The sequence below is a fragment of the Galeopterus variegatus genome, unplaced genomic scaffold, assembly GCF_000696425.1.
Source record: "Galeopterus variegatus unplaced genomic scaffold, G_variegatus-3.0.2 Scaffold4678, whole genome shotgun sequence".
Classification (NCBI taxonomy): domain Eukaryota; kingdom Metazoa; phylum Chordata; class Mammalia; order Dermoptera; family Cynocephalidae; genus Galeopterus; species Galeopterus variegatus.
The window spans coordinates 206,173-227,374 of record NW_007730789.1 but is presented as its reverse complement, the minus strand read 5'-3'; the positions used below and the strand labels follow the sequence as shown (position 1 = coordinate 227,374).

The following is a 21,202-nucleotide window of genomic DNA, read 5'->3' as shown; positions in this document are numbered from 1 at the left end:
AAGATATAGTCATCAATACTTGTGTATTCTTTTGTTATTTTTATGACCTTTTAAAGCCATAAACAAAAGGACATTTGTTTTGTCTTCCTGCCTTAGCCAGGACACAAATTATGAAAATAAATGCCCAAGGAAGTGTTAATAAATCAGGTAGATACTAAAATTTCATAATTCTCTTTTCAATACTAGTTTTTTTCTTCCAAATTTAAAGTTTTTCATTAAGCATGGCCTTGAACACTGGACAAAGCACAGCTCTGTCTTAGAGTACCTGCAAAAAATCATTTCCTCTATAAATCATTTGAGTATTTAGAACTACGTAAGCATTACTTTGCAAAGAAACAGCCTTTAATTGTATGGACTGTCACTTTGAGAGATAGTGAGAAAGGGGAAGGGAGATGAACTCTTTTCAAAATTTGTACAATTTTAATGCATACATATATATACAGCTATTTATGCAAAGAAATTATTGTTTAAGCATACATTTTACTGGTAATTTATTATTAGCTTCCCTTACGGATTTATAAAAATTGTTTTTTAATTTTGTTTTTTGATTTTGGTGGCTGGCCAGTACGGGATCCAAACCCTTGACCCCCCGGTGTTACAACACTGTGCTCTAACCAGCTGAACTAACTGGCCAGTCCCCGCTCCGAAAAAGCAGTTTTATACAAATCTGTATCAATGTATTTGGAGCCCTGAGTTATATAAACTTTCAGCTAGTATACTGTTTTAAACTTGGAAGCAGTTATTCACACCAGCACTGAACTGGCCAGTTAGGCAGATCTTTAAAAGCATTTCGACAGGGATATGCTTCTTGTATTTCCTCTGTTTTTTCCCAACCTTGATTTTGTGCTCAACTATGGTGATTTATTTCTCCAGTATAGAAGAGGTCAGTGTGGTAGTATTTCATAGCTTTCCTTTCATCCCCAGAGTCTTGCCACCCTTTGTCCATGACTCACGCATCTGCTGGTGTTGCCTAATAGCAAAACGTTTTGATTAGCTGTACAGGTTACCTGCTTATTATTCTCATCCTGTCCACGTGTGAGTGTGCTGATGCGTGTGAAATCTGGAGGTCCCAGCCAGTGTTGAAGCATAACCCTATCTCGGCCAGGAAACGCCTGGTTTCCCAGATACTTCTCAGAGCAATGGGGCAGGGACTAAATCTCTTATTTCCTTCCTGTCCTTCTCCATTCCATAACACCTATGGCCCCAAGTAGGTGTTTGATATTCACTAATCAGCTTACTTTTCATTCTTAGTAAATTATATAGAAACCAAATATTATGTTAAAATATCTCCAGGCCCATCAAATTGCCATATAAATAATTCATTACAAATATACATAGTTTAAATCCTTGCTCTACCAACTAACTATTAGACCTCGGGCAAGTTACAGAGTCTCAATTTGGCTCAGTTTCCTGATTTGTAAAATGGAGATAATACTAGTACCATCTACATAGGATTATCCTGAAGATTTAAAAAGGTAAGGAATGTGGGAAACTTAGAGCTTCCCGGCGCGTACTGAGTGCTATTGTTGTTACGATTATCACATGTAGTAATAGCAGGTCACACTAGGATTTTTTTTCCCTCTGTAGAATAAAAACTTCAGCATGAGTGGCAAGCATGGGAGAAGAGAAGTGGAAGTGGAAGAGAAAGAAAAATAGAGGTTCAAACCAGAAGAGCATATATTAAAAAAAAAAAAAAAAAAAAAAAAAAAAAAAAAAGAAAGAAAACCAGTGGGATACAGTATTCCTTGTGGAGATGAGCAGGTAGACTCACCCTCGGTGTGTCTCCATATTGTGCACCACCCAGCACACATGTAGGCTGTTAAAAAGTGCCTTTAGATTTACTCTTGGGGCTTTTAAAACATTTCTTGGACTGTACGTGTAAGAGTATCTGTGTCTCCTAATCATTTAATTAAAAATTGTCTTTCTATACCTTATCAGCAACTGCTTCCTTTCTACCCGCTTGTTTTAAACACTTTAGACCTATTTTCCTTATAGTATTTGCCTAAATTACAGAAATTTATTTTAGTATGTTAATGTTATTACAAATGTTAGGTTGTGCAGGTACCTGGAGTGCACATTTTGGCATTTGCATGCTCTTTAAGCGTTTCCAACAATCATTTGCAATTTGAAAGGAACACGTATTTTAAACTGTGTTGTTATAGGACTTCTGCCACTGAACATCTGCTAAAACGTATTTTGAAATACCAGTTTTTGAGTGGTTTTTATTGGGGATGATAATTAGTCAACTTTATACATGTTATAGATACTTGTGAGAATAAATCAATTGACAAAACATAGCCTATTAGAAAAGTGGGTTAAGAATATAAAAGATAAGCATAAATAATTCCCCGAAGAAATAGTATGTAAGGTCACAAACACCAACGTCTTCAGTCTTAATACTAATCAAAAAAAAAAAAAGTTATGCTTTTTTTTAACCTATCAAATTGGGAAAAAATGTTTTTAAAATTAATCTTTTAAGTTATTTCTTTCCTCTGATATTTTTCTATATGTAAATTTTTTTTTTTTTTTGACTGCCCGTGGTCATGAAACTTAATATTTTAACCTTTTGAAATGGTGCATGTGTTGGGGGAAAGGATTCTGGATCATGGTAGACCTTTGTGTAGGATTACTGGAAGTATCTGGCCTCTTTCTAAAATGCCGATATTAACCTTACATTCATCACCATTTATTTGAAGGTATTGTGTTTGGCTATGAAGCCACGCTTACTGGACACCTGCTTGAAGTGCTCTGTTACTCACCAAGAGGGACGGGGTGGTTATGTATCTTAGCTGCTCCCACAATCCATTATTATTCAGAGGTTGTTGGCCATGTTTTCTGGATTGCTATGCTCCTCTCTACCAGGAGGTAAGTCAAAAGAAGTGAAAGTTCTTTGGTGACAGCAGATTTTATGGAGAAATACTTCAACTTTAAAGACTATGGGAGATGGGAGTTATTTGTATGTTTTAAATATCAATGGTGTCCTCATTTCCTTTCTACCAGTCAATCAGTGAATGATCACTCTACTGGTTAAGGGTTTTATTCTCATTCTTCATTCTGGTAACGCTTTATTGTGTTTTTTAGTGCAAAATTCTGAGGGTTGGGAGTCCAGAGACCTGTTTTTTATTTATTTATTTTTTGGTGCAGTTTCTGCTACTTCTTAACTGTGTGTCTGTATACTAAACATTTAACTGTTTTCAGTCTCAATTTCCTGATCTGTAAAATAAGAGAGGTGGATTAATTAATACCCATAGTCTTTTGAGTTCTGGGAGTCTGACATTTTATCCATTGATTTGTGCTACATACATGAGCCAGTTGTAAATACTTTTTAAATATATTCTGCCTCTAACCACTTCACACCACAGTGGTTAAATCATTGGAAGTTTTCATTTTGATCCAAAGCAGCATCCTCTGTTAATTATTGAGGTGTTTGTATATCTCTTATTTGAAGGTACAGAATACAGATATTATAATTTTGATTAGCTGGAAAGATACTTTAAAAAAAGTAATTAGAATATATAGAGTTAAAGAGCATAAAAGGCAGTGCAAATGATTACTTTCTCTTCTTACAGAAGAGATATTCTATTTCCTGATGCTTGAGATGATCTAAACAAAGAAATTCATTTTATCGGTGGCATGGTTTCTTTAGCCCAATACTACTTATCTTATCCTGTTCAAAGAAGCTGCCAAACGGTGCTTAAGCAGAAACATACAGTATGATTTGGCATGCAGTTCAGAGGGCCAGGTTCTCAAATTGCACTTAAGAAAATTCCTTTTCATTTGCCCGTCTGGGCTATAAGTGCATCCACGTTGGAAGAGAGAAAAGAAATACTAGTCTCTCTTCACTGCAGGAAGGTGGCCTGCCAGGCACATATGTGTTTGCATGGGGTGGGGTATGGATATGAGGGTTGGTCAGTGCTTTTTCTAGCAATCTATGGCTATGGGGAAGAGGGAGAAACTTTCTGTGTTTCCTTCAGCTTTTTATAGATGTGAAATTTTAGGTAGTTTTCATATCGTAGTCAAAATATAATTCTATTAATTTCTGGAATTACTCCTAATTTTTATGTGATTCTATCTGGAACATTTCTGAGTACTCCTTGAGAAGTGATGCTCCACCCCCTTCGAAGAACAAGATAGGCATGAGGCATACTGAAACCTGGCCCTTTTGGACCCTGGGCAGGGGCTCTGCCCCCTCAGCCCTACAGCCCGTCACACGTCCACCACCAGTCTGCGTCCACCTCCAAATTACACTGCACCACTTCACGGTTTAAGTGCCCCAAACCAGCACCTGGGAAATCTCAGGCACTGTATCCTTTCTCCCTCTTCTGTGCTCTGGAGTGCTCTAAAATTACATGACTTCTCTGGGTTTGGGTCACTTGATTAAAACTGGAAGCACTGTTTAATCCATAAAACACCCTATAATAGAAAATGACTAAATCAATTTAGTTTGAAAATGAATCCTTTATGGTCTTTTATTATTTTGTTGGGTTTTCACATGTTTGGGTAGGTCCCAAGTGAGGAGGGTAAGGAAGGAGATTATTTCCTGGTTCAAAATAATGAAAGGACTTGGATCCTAGTGCAGGCTTTGTCTATAGTTAGTAGTGTGATATTAGGCAAGTTGGCTAACCTCACCATGCCTCAGTTACTGGAGATGCCACATGGCTGCTTACCTTCCTAGCTAAGCTCTTGGGATAGTAAGATAGGAAATATTTCTGTGTCTTGAAAATGTTAAAGCTATGGTGTTGCTTAAAACTGTAGGGCATTTAACATGAAATAGATACCCTTAATAACCATGTGTAAAGTTAAATTTAAAAGGGTCACATTGGGACATTATCTTTTCAATTAAAATGTTTTTTGTAACAAGGATTGAACTCAGGCAGGAATTTATACCAGATTAATGGTGCTCGTAGTGAACCAGTTGGAGATTTAGTCTATTTGTTCCTTGGGTTCAGAGGCATCAAGTGTTAGTTGCAAGTTCTCAGTTGCTGTGACATTTCAGTCATTAGTCAGATTGGAGCATTCTCTATCAGCCCTGTGCTTCAGGAGCAAGCGGAAACAACCATCCTGCTGGCTTGGTGGACGTCTGCCTGCTCAGATACTGTGTCTCCCCTGGAGTCCCCCAGGGGCCTGGGGAGAGGACGAGGGGGTGGGAGGAAGCTAGGCTCCCTGGGCCAGAGACCAGGAGCCTTGCTCGGCTCGTTTCCCACTCATTGTGCAGCGCGGGCCCTATCACTTGAGAGGCCTGGCAAGGAAGTGAGGAGGAAGCGGGTGCCACTGCTGGTTCAGAATGTTCCAGTGCGGTTGGAAAGTCTGAGAAGGGCCTGGGTGAGAAGAACAAGACCTTATTGACAGGGTTCAGCACTGGTCAGGTCTGTTTCACATCAGCTTTCTAAATAATCACAGCTCTCCCCACCCGAGGGGTCTACAGCGTGCTCACCTCTGCCTTTGTTTTTTTTTTTTAAACATTCTATGCAACTATGGTAGAAGACAAAGCACTTTAACTTTTTATTCCAGGAGAATTATAAAACATGAAAAGTATCGTGCTGCCTGTTTCAAAATGACAAAAGCAAAACAGCAGTAGAACTTCATGTTTCCCAGGGCTTTCCAATCTACTGTCCAATTATTGTTCTTGTTACAAATACTTTTCTGTTCAGCCGTTTTCTCACTGATTGATGTGTAGCACTGCTGATTACTCTAGCGTTTGATGGTCGTGTAGGCTGACCTGGCTTACCCTGGTCTGAATGGGTCAGCTCGGACATTGGGTATGTAAAAACCACTCAAACTGTAAGATTGAGATGAAAAGAAATGTGCCAAACCGCTTCTCTTCTTCTCCACATGAGTCTGTAACCAGAATATTTATGTCAAGAAGTCAGAAGAAAATCTGGAGGTTTTAATGAACCTCAAAATGTGTCCCTTGTATGCCTTGCCTTGTCATTCTGCCTGAATTTATGCATGTCTTCTGCATTAATGTAGTAAACACTCCCTTGGCAGCCCAGTCATTTTCAGGACCCATAGTGTGTCTCCAATTCCAGCTTTAGGTCAAGTGATGATAATAATAAGGCTTGCTTCATTTTTCTTTTTCCTGGAATATCTGCTAGGAACTTTTGAAGCTCAAAGGGATATTTTAAGCTTTTTGAAACTGAAGAAACCAAAGAAAACCCAAACTTCCCAAACAGCTTTTAAGCACACAAACTTCCAATAGTTGCAGCCTCCCGTTTTCATGTTTAAGTCTGGATGGGGTGGAGGGGGACCCCACACTTGGGCTAAAAGCAGAAGAGCAATTTCAGGATTGATTGCAAAATGTCTACCCAATGCATTTTCTGAGAGAGCCTGGTGACTTTTTGTAGCACCTCTAGAATGGTGATTTCTCAGCTTTGACCTGTTAACAGTTTAGTTAGATGTCCTTCACACTTTCTTTCCCTGAAAGTGGCACATGAAATATTTCAGTTTAAATAAGAGACCCCTACCCCAGAAATTTCTAAAAGAATTATTAAAAACTAGTTGAGAATCTCAGTATTTAGTCAGACACCTTCATCTTAAAGTAGGAATTGACTACATGATTCAAGATTAATACAAATGAACTACTTACTATTTTATTAAGTAATGAATATCTTCCCTCTTTTAAAAGTTCGTATGTGGATGTGCATACATATGCAGTGTTAATACAAATGTGATCATATCCCTCCCTCCCCCCATAAAACCCTCAAGCCGTTCAAGTGACTTTCCAGAATTCTTGGGTTAGTGGCAGCCAACTCCCTGCAGTGCCTGGAAGGCCGACCTCCCAGAGATGCTCACTTTCCTCCACTGCCCCCCTGCCTTTTCCATTCCACTGTGGAGGCTTTATCCGTAGTGCCATTCCCCGTGTTCAGTGCCACCTCTCCACACTCGCCCTTCCCTCTCCCCAAGCCCCCTAACTCCCATGTCATCCCCTCCCAAGCAATTTCAATTTTACACCCTCTCCCCACCCCCAGAATTAGTAAAATTTCTGTTTGATGTTCCTAAGCACCAAGGCATTCTGCTTTGCACCCATATTTTGTATATTTCACACAGCTAGAAAGTGGCAAAACCTAAACACAAATTCGTCTGAATTTGAGCTTCATGTTCTCTCTGTAGCTCCACATTACTTCCCTGGATTTCAGTTTCTCCTCTGTCTTCCGTGGAGCTCAAATGAAATACTACTGCCCGTGGAAATGCTTTGTGTGTAGTGGAACACCGGGTAGTGTTATCATCATGTTTAGTATTATTTTTATTTTGGTTGCCATGATTCTTAACTTAAGTTCACGTAACCTTTTAATGCTTTTCTCAAAACTCAAGGTCACCTTTCTATAGCAGCCACAGTAGGTCTGATGATTTTCAATTTTCCTTCTCTCCCCAGGATGGTTCCTACTTGGCCGAGTTTCTGCTGGAGAAAGGCTACGAGGTGGGTGATGGACTGAGACGGCAGGCTCTCTGTGCCCGCTGCCCGCGTATGTTCTCCACTGAAACCAATAGCCAGGTTCTTAGCAGAAGGCTGACTTGCGGGGCCGGCCCGGTGGCGCACTGCAGCCCGGCGGCGCTCCCGCTGAGGGTTCGGATCCCACGGCCGCTCACTGGCTGAGCGAGGTGTGGACGCAACACCGAGGGTTGCAATCCCGTTGCCGGTCATGAAAAAAGACAAAAAGGGAAAAAAAAAAAAAGAAGGCTGACTTGCCACTGCTAGCCAATCCAAGTGTACCTCTTTCTTTTCAAGGAAAAACAGCTCAGCCACAGCATGTAGCCTCTTCTAGTGTGCTCTGCCTCTGCGGGTGCTGTGCGTCTGCGGGTGCTGTGCGTCTGCAGTGCCTGTGCCTCGAGCTGCACTGCAGCTGCCTGTACCAGCTGGGGAAGCAGTCCCTTGTGCAGGCCAGGGCTGTCCCATTATTAGGCTTAATTTATGATGTAATGAGTTACATAAAAAAGTCCCACTCACAGTGAAGTCACTTAATTCGGAAATTGCACAGAGCAATAAAAACCAATCTGATATTTGGCAAACTTGAATGAAAAATTTACACCTGGAGGTTTTTGCTTTCTAACAGGCTGTCATGTGTTTTATGAAAGCTAAAACGTCTGCATTTGCAGCTGGTGCTGCTGCACTTCGATGTTGATCTCTCCTCCTCCTCCTCCAACATTTTCTCCTTCCCTTAAACAAGCGTTTTATATATTAAATCTGACATAGCGCAGTGATTTTTTTTTGTTTTTTAGAACATTTTCAGATATATACATGTATGTAAATTCATGCTATATAGAGAACAAAAGTCTACACAGGGGCCCATATGCTCTGACCTACTTTGGGAATGTTTACACTAATAATTTTGGATTGTCTGTTTATTCCAGTTGTACATACCTTGTTTAAAAAATGTGCAGTTGGCACAAATGGAAAAACAATAGCAGGGAATTTGGCATCTAAATGCTAACAGCATTAGAAGAAAAGGAAATTAATTTTCTAAGATTCTCGACTCTTAGACTTTAAGATGTAGTAGCAGATGTGTTTAGCACTTTCTGTACCCTTATCTAATAGCCAGTTCTACATCTTGCGATAATGTCAAAATGAGACAAGTGCAATTATGAAAGTACACATGCACACACAGAGAAATACATATTCTACAGGGCAGAGAGTTTTATAGTAGGTAATATGTAGCACAAAGAATTGGTTTAAGTGAAAGACTGATGCTTATTGAGGCTGGATTAACCTAACGCCTTAATAAGTACTAAAAGGAAAGTTTTGCAAAGAGATGTCTGTACCATGTTTTGGATGTTTGGGAGCAGCTGAGAGGTGTTTGGTGGCTAGAGAGGCATTAGTGCTGTGGTTGTGTGGAGCTAGCTGAGCAGTAGTGGCTGCAGTTTTGAAGGTCGAGGTAGCATATCAGAAGTGAGAGCTACTTCTAGTTGGATGTGGGGGACTGAGACTGGAGATGAGGCTGGTGGCAACAGGCAGTGTCTGTATCTAGTCCAGAGGACAAGGGAGCATAGCAGTGTGCTGTGATAATGGGTGGACCAGTGACAGGGCCTGGGTTGTGTGGATGTTAACCATTCTCAGACAGGAGGGGCGGTGGCACTGCGGCGCTGTGTAACTGGAAAAGGCCAGGCTGAAGACATGCACGCCAGTGACAGGGCCTGGGTTGTGTGGATGTTAACCATTCTCAGGCAGGAGGGGCGGTGGCACTGCGGCGCTGTGTAACTGGAAAAGGCCAGGCTGAAGACATGCACGGCAAAGCTCCATTTAAGTGTCTTTCATTAAGGAACTGCCAGACTTCAGAAGACAAGTAGGATGAAAGAATTGAAAATAGATGCAATGAGAACCTAGGACTGTCTCGGGAGCTGGAATTGTTTTCCTGACATTTGAAATTATAAAAGAGCAGTTTTGATTCTGATACAAAGACAATAGAAGGCCCACTTGGCAAAACATAGGTAATGGGAGGAATTTATCACTGAAACAATGACTGGTGTGAGAAGAAAGGTTTAGGAGTAAGATCTGTAAATTGATAGAAGGAGGCAGGATTGACAGTACAGGGAGAAGGGACAGAGCTACAAAGCATGAGCAGAAGTGAGTCCAGGGGAAATGTGAGCTTTGTACAGATAGCGGGAGCGAAAGGGTGTTTATCTGTATTATATTCAGTTTTAGTAGCCTGCTGTCCTCAATTTTAAGAGATTGCTGTAATTAGAGAATAAGCTATTAAGAGGAATCTGGTAGTGGAGCAGGCTTTATCTTTTTTTGCTTAAGTCAAAGTGAATGTTAGAGTGATTTTTCAAATTGGCTCCATTAGAAAATTTCCAGAATTATCAGCTGCAGCCCCTGGTTCCTCAAGACCATGAACAAAATAATAGGCTTAGTAGATTGCATGAAGTAGGATGAAGGAGGGATATACCTGTCTACACCTGAACCCAGAGGGTCAACATCAGCAATTTTGGATGAGTACAGACTTCTAACTCAGCGGATTCTCAACCTGTGGTGTGCATCAGAATCACCCAGAGCTCCTGCTGAGACACAAAGCTATTTTAGAGGTCTGGGAATTGTCCTTTCTAAGTTGTCCCTAGTTGCTGATACTGCTTGCCTGGCTACTACAGATAGAGAACCACTGCAACCGAAGGCTCATGTGAGATTGGGCAACTGATTTAATCATACGGCAAAGGTGAATAAGGTGTCTGAAGACATTTTAATTTTGTGGGGCCTCACTTCTCCAAGCTGTCGCATTACTTTGAATCTAATCTTTGTATAAGGAATGTCACAAAGATCAGAAACAATTGGAAACAGCATACTTGGGGATAGCAAAGTGGAAGCCAGGAATAGATAAACACTGTGCAGAAGAGGCTTGATGCTGTGACTGAGGTGTTTTTCCTAGAAAAGAAAGAGGCACACTTGGATTGGCTAGCAGTGGCAAGTCAGCCTCTTGTTAAGGAGTTGGGGGAGCATGGACTGTGTGGGGCAGCAGCACTCAGCTGGGGGGAAGCAAAGAGCAGAGCCAGTGTGGCAGATGCAGGTGACGAGCGACACGGGCAGGAACAAGCCCTATGTATGGAATTGGCACAGCACACTTAGATACACTCTTTTCCTTTTCTCTAGTCAAAAAGCAAAGTAAATGTACAGAAAGCTTAGCTAACCTTAAAGCAAAAATAGGCATTTGCTGATGACTGAAAAGGAATAGCTTATATTGATGGACTGGTTATTGTGGTTAATTATCTTGGGTGATCTCCAATGCATTTAAATTCCTGAAGCCCTGGGGCCTGGCCATCCAGTGTGCCACTGAAATCCACACATCTGATCATGCTCCGAAAGAACCATTTAAAGTAAAAAAGGGAAAGATTGCTTTATTCCTGGTCCAGTTCTCATTGAGAAGAGATTCTATTTAAAGGTTTAAAGTGACAGTTTTTAATGTTGCTTGTTTTTTGAGTTTTGCTCAGAATTAAACATCAAGGGGAACATAAAGAGAATGGATCTATTACTCATTCATTCTTTTTTGGGGGGTGGGGAGGACAACTGGCCGCTGCAGGGATCTGAACCCTTGACCTTCGTGCTGTTGAGTACCAATAGATTTCATCTCATGATGAGGAAAACCGAGAATTGTCAAGTTTTATGGAAAATCACACTTTAAATTCTTTGTATACTTAATTCTACACGTTGCTGAAGTGTAAGGGAGCATTCTCCTTTATGCCCCATTGACGAGCGCAGGGCAAAGGGGAGTGAACAAGCTGGTCCACCACGGGGGCAAGAGAGCCCTTGGGCTCAGGCACTAGATGGCCTGGGTCTCAATCTTCCTCTGCCACTTGCTGGCCCTGTGGCCTTGGGCAAGTCACTTGCCCCCTCTAAGGCTTAGTTTCCTTTTCTGTAAATGCACATGATAGGCATAACTATCTCCTGAGGTTGTGAAAATGAGGTAAGACAGTACATGGAACACACTCAGCCAGTAGAGCTCTGTGGGATTCACGGGATTCCGTTCGTCAGATACTGTGACAGAGTGATGGTACCTGATGCTGACAGGCCTTTTGTCAGGATTTGTACAAGCCCCCTTAGGCTGATTCATTAATTAACATTACTGAAAAGCAGGCACATTTTGTTGCCTGGGATGCGAGAGCTGTGCTCATTCCTTCCTATCAGAAGGGACAAAGGAAAATCGACAGAAGCGAAGCTTTACATGGAAGCACATTCTAGTTTCAAGGGCCTTCCCAGCACTATCGTTAGCAAATAAGCCAACAACATACTTTTGTACCCATTTTGTGCAAGTACAGAGGAAAACCAGAGAAATAAAACACAAAGTTGAATCTTTTTTTTTTTTTGTCCTTTTTGAGACCGGCTGCGCCGCGCTCAGCCAGTGAGCGCACCGGCCATCCCTATACAGGATCCGAACCCTGAGTGCGCCACGGGCTCGGCCCAAAAGTTGAATCTTTTAAAAGCCAAAATTTATCTGGGAATGTATGAAAAAATCTGTCTTCAATAACTTGGTAGCAACTGCAATACAACATACCAGATTTTAAAATAAATAGTAGGTAAATTGTGGGTTTCCTGTCCAGGAAAGGAACTATAACCACCATCTCTGGTGTGGAGTATCAGAACAGAAAAGAGGTGGGATATAAGGATTGTTTGTTATCTCTTGGGAGGTTATTTCTTAGAACATGGAGTTCCATTCCTTTCTTGGTCTGTGAGAATTCTTGAAATATTTTTTTCTGGGTTGTTGGTTATCCTAGAAGCCTTGATGCTTTGATTGAAAAAAGGGCAAAGCTTTTCATGGATTCCATTTTGAAACTATAGTGAGTGTCAGCAGGCTTGACCAAGGCTACCTTTTGACACTAACAATAACTAGTTGTGTGGTCTCAAGCAGCATCCTTGTTAGTAGAACAGGAATAATGATAGTAAGGTTGCTGAGAAGATCAAGTAATTTTTTTTTTTTGGATCAGTAAGGGGATCACAACCCTCAGTATGGTGTGGTCCGCACCACGCTCAGCCAGTGAGCGCAACAGCCATCCATCCCTATATAGGATCCGAACCCGTGGCCTCGGTGCTACCAGTGCCGCACTCTCCCGAGCGAGCCACGGGGCCGGCCCAGATCAAGTAATTTAATGTCTATAAAGAAAGGTGTCTTGGTCACTGCTGTATAAATGTTAGCTGTTGATATGACCTAGATAATATATGTATTTCAAAAGGTGGGTGGGTGGCATTAACCATCCCTAGGAGGCAACCTTGCCTCTCAGAGAAATCTAGACACTAAAGAATTTGGAATCCATTGGTAATAATTTTGTTTTCCTGGTCATAATAAATAATAGGGCATTTCTACATCATATTTCCTAATTTGACTCTAGGTTTTGATGTCAAATCAACTTTATTCTGACATTGTGAGAACTTGAAATTTTCCTTTTCATCACCTAGTTAAAAGGGACATGAAATTTGTCAAAACACCCACTTCTGTTTAAGACCTCAGTTTTTCAGAATTATATTTTGTTTTTGATCTCCTGTAATTTAATAATGATTTTAAGTTTATATAAAGTCAAATTCAGCTCTCTTATTTTTTCAGTTTGGTTTTCTAACCCCTCATCTCTTTTTCTCCTCAAATCCTTATAAAAACAAACAAAAAAACCCCATCCACATCCCTTCTGTAAAGAGAAAGCCTCTAATCTCAAATTCTTAACTAGATTACGCAGTTTGCACACATTTTGGCTTGACTTAAAGTTTGTATTTCACCTGTCTCAGAGGCAGACAGACTCAGCTTTCATTAGTTCTTAGAATAATACCTTCTGTCATGGATTAAGCATTTGGCAGGTCTCTCTTTCCCTGTACGTACATACCAAAAGTTGGGAGTGAGGGGAAATTAAAACACATTTTTGTATTTAACCGTCCCTCCCTCCCCAACCCACTAGGGCTTAATGCTTTTGGTTATAAGTGTGACAATAAGGTCCTGTGTTACTGATTTGCTGTAACTTTGTGTGGTTGTCTGCTTTTCACTCTGAATCCATCAAGATCATTTAATATTTTTATCAAAGCTTTTTATGTCTGTGTAATGGATATCTACATGACATTTCTCTGTGTTTTGGGCTGTTAGAATATGTGACACAGAATCTAGCCGTCAAGGGAAGATAGCCTAAATATCATTTTTTTTTGGTCAAAATTAAATTATCTGTTTTTTGAACACAGGAATTCCTCTCTATCCAGTGAAACAAAGCACTTACATCTGAGAAATCTGTATTTCAGAAACAACTTTGGTGGTAGATACCAGTTTTGCTATATATATATATATATGTGTGTGTGTGTGTGTGTGTGTGTGTGTGTGTGTGTGTATGTATATATATATATATACACATATGTACATATGTGAAATTGATTTTTTTTTTTTTGTCTTTTTTCGTGACCGGTAACGGGATCGCAACCCTCGGTGTCGCGCCTGCACCGTGCTCAACCAGTGAGCGGACCGGTCTCTATATGGGATCCGAACCCTCGGCGGGAGCGCCACCATGCTCCCAAGTGCCGCACTCTACCGAGTGCGCCACCGGGCTGGCCCTGAAATTGATTTTTATTACACAAAAATTATTAAGTTTGTAGAGCAGTTCAACTTTACAATTAAGTAACAATTTGAAAAATTGAAGACCATAAAGTGGAATAAATTCAATGCCTATTATTTGTGTTATATTCTCCACTTCTAAATTAAGAAATGGGTATGTATAGCCAAATCTCATTTCAACGTTTCCTAGTTTTTAATGTCTGCCTCCTAAATGTCAACCAAGTTTGTGATGTTCCTGTCTTAAAATATTTTCATGTTTCCCAACTTTTCTTGGGTTTAGTTCTTTTGGAAAATAGTGTTGACAAGTGCTTTTCTCTTTGGCTAAACAAACTAACCAACAGAATTATTAATTGTGGGTGTGTTGTATCCTTTGCAAAAGTCAATTTCCCATGTATGCCATATGAAATGACGATGACATTTCTTTCTGTTTGAAAGAAAGTCTTATGTGCTTATAATTTCCCCCTTGCATTCGGAATATTCGAGTAATGCCAAGGATTAATTTTGGTTTGAAATAGACAGAAAACGATTGAGTTAAAATATAGAAGTGTATTCAGCTGCAAATGAACCTATCCAGCATTAGAAGGAACACTTCTAAAATAAGTCAAGGATTAAAACTGCCACTAGTAGAACTGGAACTTGGGCAGCTGGTGACATAAGCTGGTGTTAGCATTGGCAGCACAAAGGGAGCAATCTTGACACAAGAAGGAAGTGGGGCCAGGACTGGAACAATTTCTCTTATGTGTCAGACACAAATAGTCTTTTCTTTGGTATCAGACAGGTATGCATTCCTGTTCCAACGACTTCCCCCCACTGCACACACTTATCATGGTTAAGTCAAGATAAAAATTAAAAAAAATTTTTTTTTCTTCATTTGAGTTTTATTCATGTCTTAAATCTAGTAGTACATAAGTCTAGTCACCAGCCTCTGCTATTTAGCTTTCTGACATTTCCACATAGCTGCGTAATAGCAACTGCTCTTGATTTTATCTGTGGCTCCAGAAATATATCTATCTCATAGATGCAAAAGGCAGTAACTCTGAGGACGCTGGAAAGATGTTGTGGCCTCATGCTCTGTGAATAGGCCACAAAGCTGTTTTACTGATATGGACTCTCGTAGTCTGTCTTCAGTTTCAAACACAAGAGATATTTTTGTCAGCAGTAGGGCTGTGTGTGTGTGTGTGTGTGTTTGGAAAGGGAGACATTTGAGTATCTACAACTAAGCATGAAGTCACATAATTATCTAATTACTTTTGTTGAAATTGGCAGTAAAAACACTGGAGAAAGACAGAGGTAGGGTACTGGTAGGTTGTTGGGGAGAAAGTAAGCTGTGGAACTATTTCTAATGATTTAAAAATAGTGTTTGTAAATACTTATATTTTTCATAAAGCTAAGCATTATCAAAATAACTTATGAGTTGCTTATTAATCCTCAGTGCACATTTATAACTTACTTTTATCCTTCCACACTGTAAAAACTCAGGTCCATGGAATTGTACGGCGTTCCAGTTCGTTCAACACAGGTCGAATTGAGCATCTGTATAAGAACCCCCAGGCTCATATTGAAGGAAGTAAGTCATTTTCTTCTTCTAAAATCTCTTCCTATAATTTTCTATCTTCAGGTAAGGTGTTTTCAAATGTCATTTTTCTCAAGCCCATCAAGTCACAACTGTTTTTACCCATTGGTTACTTACTGCATTGAGTACGATCTGTATGCTTTGAAAACCTTTGCTGCTTTCTTCTGTAGGTCATAGCGTCACTGGGGTTCAGCTGTTGCAGGGGTATTGGGCAGGTGACTTGGAAAGACCGAGGGAAGACATGCCTTTGATCAACCCTCTCCAGGTGTCCCTGTCTCCTCAAGCAAGAGTAGCTCCATATTGACAGAGTGCTCCTTTGCTTTTTTCATTTGGTGTAATTTAATCAAGTTAAACAATATTTGTACATTCAATTGATTTTTAAAATAATTTGTGAAGACAGGTCCAAAAACAGATGGCAATCAGAATTATATTTAAATTACTTTATAGATCATTGTCAACATTTGCAGTTGCTTTGCCATTTTTGTTAATAAATTTGTATGTACCTGTGCAGTTTACATAGCACAATTAGAGTGTTTTCTCACTTAATCTTTATAGCAACTCATGAGGTTGTTAGGGAGACCATTTTACAAATGAGGAAATGGAGGCAGAGAGAGGTTGTGACTTTATCAGGGTTACACACCGTGAAGAAGGCAGAGCTGGGACTAGGAAACAGGGCTTTTTACCTTCAAGTTCAGCCTGCATTACTTGTCCAGTTTTTCCAGCCAGCAAGGACAATACAGTCAGCTTGTAAACCATAAGTGATTTTGTTTTCGCCTGAGTATTTGAAGCCCCTGAATATTTGAGGGTTTGGGTTACTTACATAGGTAGTGATATTATCAGGAAGAGGATCTAGTTGTCTACAGAAAAGCCTTTTCACCTTAATGGTTAAGTCATTAAAGTGCATCTTCCTTGAAAATTATCATTATTTTCATGCAAGATGCAGAACGGTACTGCCATTGGACCTAGATATAGATCAATATTGCGTAAAAATAAGAAGATTAAGTTAGCAAAATACCCTTCTACACATGTCAAATTGTTATACTAAAGAAGTCAGAGTAAAGATCTGCTTAGATTTAAAAGTTNGCGGGAGCGCCACCATGCTCCCAAGTGCCGCACTCTACCGAGTGCGCCACCGGGCTGGCCCTGAAATTGATTTTTATTACACAAAAATTATTAAGTTTGTAGAGCAGTTCAACTTTACAATTAAGTAACAATTTGAAAAATTGAAGACCATAAAGTGGAATAAATTCAATGCCTATTATTTGTGTTATATTCTCCACTTCTAAATTAAGAAATGGGTATGTATAGCCAAATCTCATTTCAACGTTTCCTAGTTTTTAATGTCTGCCTCCTAAATGTCAACCAAGTTTGTGATGTTCCTGTCTTAAAATATTTTCATGTTTCCCAACTTTTCTTGGGTTTAGTTCTTTTGGAAAATAGTGTTGACAAGTGCTTTTCTCTTTGGCTAAACAAACTAACCAACAGAATTATTAATTGTGGGTGTGTTGTATCCTTTGCAAAAGTCAATTTCCCATGTATGCCATATGAAATGACGATGACATTTCTTTCTGTTTGAAAGAAAGTCTTATGTGCTTATAATTTCCCCCTTGCATTCGGAATATTCGAGTAATGCCAAGGATTAATTTTGGTTTGAAATAGACAGAAAACGATTGAGTTAAAATATAGAAGTGTATTCAGCTGCAAATGAACCTATCCAGCATTAGAAGGAACACTTCTAAAATAAGTCAAGGATTAAAACTGCCACTAGTAGAACTGGAACTTGGGCAGCTGGTGACATAAGCTGGTGTTAGCATTGGCAGCACAAAGGGAGCAATCTTGACACAAGAAGGAAGTGGGGCCAGGACTGGAACAATTTCTCTTATGTGTCAGACACAAATAGTCTTTTCTTTGGTATCAGACAGGTATGCATTCCTGTTCCAACGACTTCCCCCCACTGCACACACTTATCATGGTTAAGTCAAGATAAAAATTAAAAAAAATTTTTTTTTCTTCATTTGAGTTTTATTCATGTCTTAAATCTAGTAGTACATAAGTCTAGTCACCAGCCTCTGCTATTTAGCTTTCTGACATTTCCACATAGCTGCGTAATAGCAACTGCTCTTGATTTTATCTGTGGCTCCAGAAATATATCTATCTCATAGATGCAAAAGGCAGTAACTCTGAGGACGCTGGAAAGATGTTGTGGCCTCATGCTCTGTGAATAGGCCACAAAGCTGTTTTACCGATATGGACTCTCGTAGTCTGTCTTCAGTTTCAAACACAAGAGATATTTTTGTCAGCAGTAGGGCTGAGGACGCTGGAAAGATGTTGTGGCCTCATGCTCTGTGAATAGGCCACAAAGCTGTTTTACTGATATGGACTCTCGTAGTCTGTCTTCAGTTTCAAACACAAGAGATATTTTTGTCAGCAGTAGGGCTGTGTGTGTGTGTGTGTTTGGAAAGGGAGACATTTGAGTATCTACAACTAAGCATGAAGTCACATAATTATCTAATTACTTTTGTTGAAATTGGCAGTAAAAACACTGGAGAAAGACAGAGGTAGGGTACTGGTAGGTTGTTGGGGAGAAAGTAAGCTGTGGAACTATTTCTAATGATTTAAAAATAGTGTTTGTAAATACTTATATTTTTCATAAAGCTAAGCATTATCAAAATAACTTATGAGTTGCTTATTAATCCTCAGTGCACATTTATAACTTACTTTTATCCTTCCACACTGTAAAAACTCAGGTCCATGGAATTGTACGGCGTTCCAGTTCGTTCAACACAGGTCGAATTGAGCATCTGTATAAGAACCCCCAGGCTCATATTGAAGGAAGTAAGTCATTTTCTTCTTCTAAAATCTCTTCCTATAATTTTCTATCTTCAGGTAAGGTGTTTTCAAATGTCATTTTTCTCAAGCCCATCAAGTCACAACTGTTTTTACCCATTGGTTACTTACTGCATTGAGTACGATCTGTATGCTTTGAAAACCTTTGCTGCTTTCTTCTGTAGGTCATAGCGTCACTGGGGTTCAGCTGTTGCAGGGGTATTGGGCAGGTGACTTGGAAAGACCGAGGGAAGACATGCCTTTGATCAACCCTCTCCAGGTGTCCCTGTCTCCTCAAGCAAGAGTAGCTCCATATTGACAGAGTGCTCCTTTGCTTTTTTCATTTGGTGTAATTTAATCAAGTTAAACAATATTTGTACATTCAATTGATTTTTAAAATAATTTGTGAAGACAGGTCCAAAAACAGATGGCAATCAGAATTATATTTAAATTACTTTATAGATCATTGTCAACATTTGCAGTTGCTTTGCCATTTTTGTTAATAAATTTGTATGTACCTGTGCAGTTTACATAGCACAATTAGAGTGTTTTCTCACTTAATCTTTATAGCAACTCATGAGGTTGTTAGGGAGACCATTTTACAAATGAGGAAATGGAGGCAGAGAGAGGTTGTGACTTTATCAGGGTTACACACCGTGAAGAAGGCAGAGCTGGGACTAGGAAACAGGGCTTTTTACCTTCAAGTTCAGCCTGCATTACTTGTCCAGTTTTTCCAGCCAGCAAGGACAATACAGTCAGCTTGTAAACCATAAGTGATTTTGTTTTCGCCTGAGTATTTGAAGCCCCTGAATATTTGAGGGTTTGGGTTACTTACATAGGTAGTGATATTATCAGGAAGAGGATCTAGTTGTCTACAGAAAAGCCTTTTCACCTTAATGGTTAAGTCATTAAAGTGCATCTTCCTTGAAAATTATCATTATTTTCATGCAAGATGCAGAACGGTACTGCCATTGGACCTAGATATAGATCAATATTGCGTAAAAATAAGATTAAGTTAGCAAATGCAAGATGCAGAACGGTACTGCCATTGGACCTAGATATAGATCAATATTGCGTAAAAATAAGAAGATTAAGTTAGCAAAATACCCTTCTACACATGTCAAATTGTTATACTAAAGAAGTCAGAGTAAAGATCTGCTTAGATTTAAAAGTTGGAGGCCAATTTAAGAGGCCAGTTGTCCTTTAACCAATTATGCCACTATATCAGACATTTCATGGATGGCTTGAAGATTGATGTTTATAATGTACTTAAAAATCGCTAGATAAAACAAGTCAGAGTAAAGATCTGCTTAGATTTAAAAGTTGGAGGCCAATTTAAGAGGCCAGTTGTCGTTTAACCAATTAGGCCACTATATCAGACATTTCATGGATGGCTTGAAGATTGATGTTTATAATGTACTTAAAAATCGCTAGATAAAAGTATCTGAACAAATACAGAATAGTTTTCAATATCATCAGTGTGTTATAGATTTCTTTAGAGGGTATATACATTATTACAAGGTTTTCTTTGTCTGAATCTCACTCTTATATAACACATCTCACAACCACCTGGGACTCTATGTTAATTGTGTAACATCTGTCATGATATTATGATTTTTTAAAGAGTTCATCTGAGTTTACCATTACAGATCTTTTACAGCCCAGGCAACATATATAAGTATCTTTCTACTACTTAGATTCTTTCAAGATTACAGCTATACTCTGCTGCTCCAGAACCATCAAATATAACACTTCCATTTTGACCCTGGTTTTCAGACTTTTAAAATATGCATTTGAATTTTCTAAAATGGAACTTACGTTGTTTTTTTTCTATCTAATAGTATGTTTTTGAATCCTAAAGACATGAAATTGCACTATGGTGATCTCACTGACAGTACCTGCCTTGTGAAGATCATTAATGATGTGAAGCCTACGGAGATCTACAACCTCGGAGCCCAGAGCCACGTCAAAGTAAGCCATTTACATTATCATGATTTCTCTGGCTGTGTTCCTATGTGTTCTGTATTTTACTTGTGTCTGTTGCTTCTCAAGACAATAATACAACCACTGTTCCTAGTATTTAAGTTTAATCATCAATATTAGTTTGGGTATTAATCCTATTAGAAATACTAATAGATTTTTAAAAAGTGTATACTCTGTTATTGGGCAATATAAAATAATCTTATTGCTAATGTTGAAATAGCAGTGTTCATTTATTTTGGGTTGTTCCCTTGGTTGTATTTTCAGCCATGTCAAATCACACTGTGAACGTAATGTTTTGTTAAAATTTTGGAAGATGTAACTCTATTTTAATATTAATTTTTGGTAGTGGCCATATTTCTGGCTGAGAGAGTAATACTTCTTTGGAATCCCAATAATATGTTAGAATTAGCTTAATTAGCTTTTTATTGTGAGTAGTAAAAATCACTGGAAGAAAAGCTCTTTTTGGCTTCTGTCCCCTCAGTGTGATACAGCTCGTGTCGATTTTTCCCATTATTCAGAGTCTCTGGTAGTTCGTACGCCTCCCTTTAGTGTCTTTGTGGAATGACTTGCAGTAGCCTGCACAGCCATCCGCAGGGTTCCAGTGGTCTGCTTAGTTCTGTGTCCCTCTGCTCACTTGAGTAAGTGAGATCTGAAGCCAGGGGTGATATGAGTTCTATTTAGATTCCTATTCAATCAGGATGGTTAGCGGAGCTTAGAAATAAAAGCAAATAACTCTGTTTAAAGTCAAAAATAGTCTAGGAAATGGTCATTTTTGCTGTTTAATGACAAATACAATAGTCTTATTTCGGATGAATAGTCT

At 39.3% G+C, this 21,202-nt stretch overlaps 1 protein-coding gene across 1 annotated transcript in view; it reads left to right on the top strand.

The window, feature by feature from the left end:
• The first annotated feature begins 1,698 nt into the window (after positions 1-1,698).
• GMDS (GDP-mannose 4,6-dehydratase) overlaps positions 1,699-21,202 on the top strand; it is a 205,682-nt gene continuing 186,178 nt past the window's right edge. The window contains exons 1-5 of the mRNA XM_008588124.1: positions 1,699-1,761; positions 2,697-2,865; positions 7,373-7,417; positions 15,480-15,567; positions 20,261-20,370. Coding sequence (XP_008586346.1) covers positions 2,779-2,865; positions 7,373-7,417; positions 15,480-15,567; positions 20,261-20,370 — 330 coding nt within the window. The 5' untranslated portion in view covers positions 1,699-1,761; positions 2,697-2,778. The remainder of the gene's footprint in view (positions 1,762-2,696; positions 2,866-7,372; positions 7,418-15,479; positions 15,568-20,260; positions 20,371-21,202) is intronic.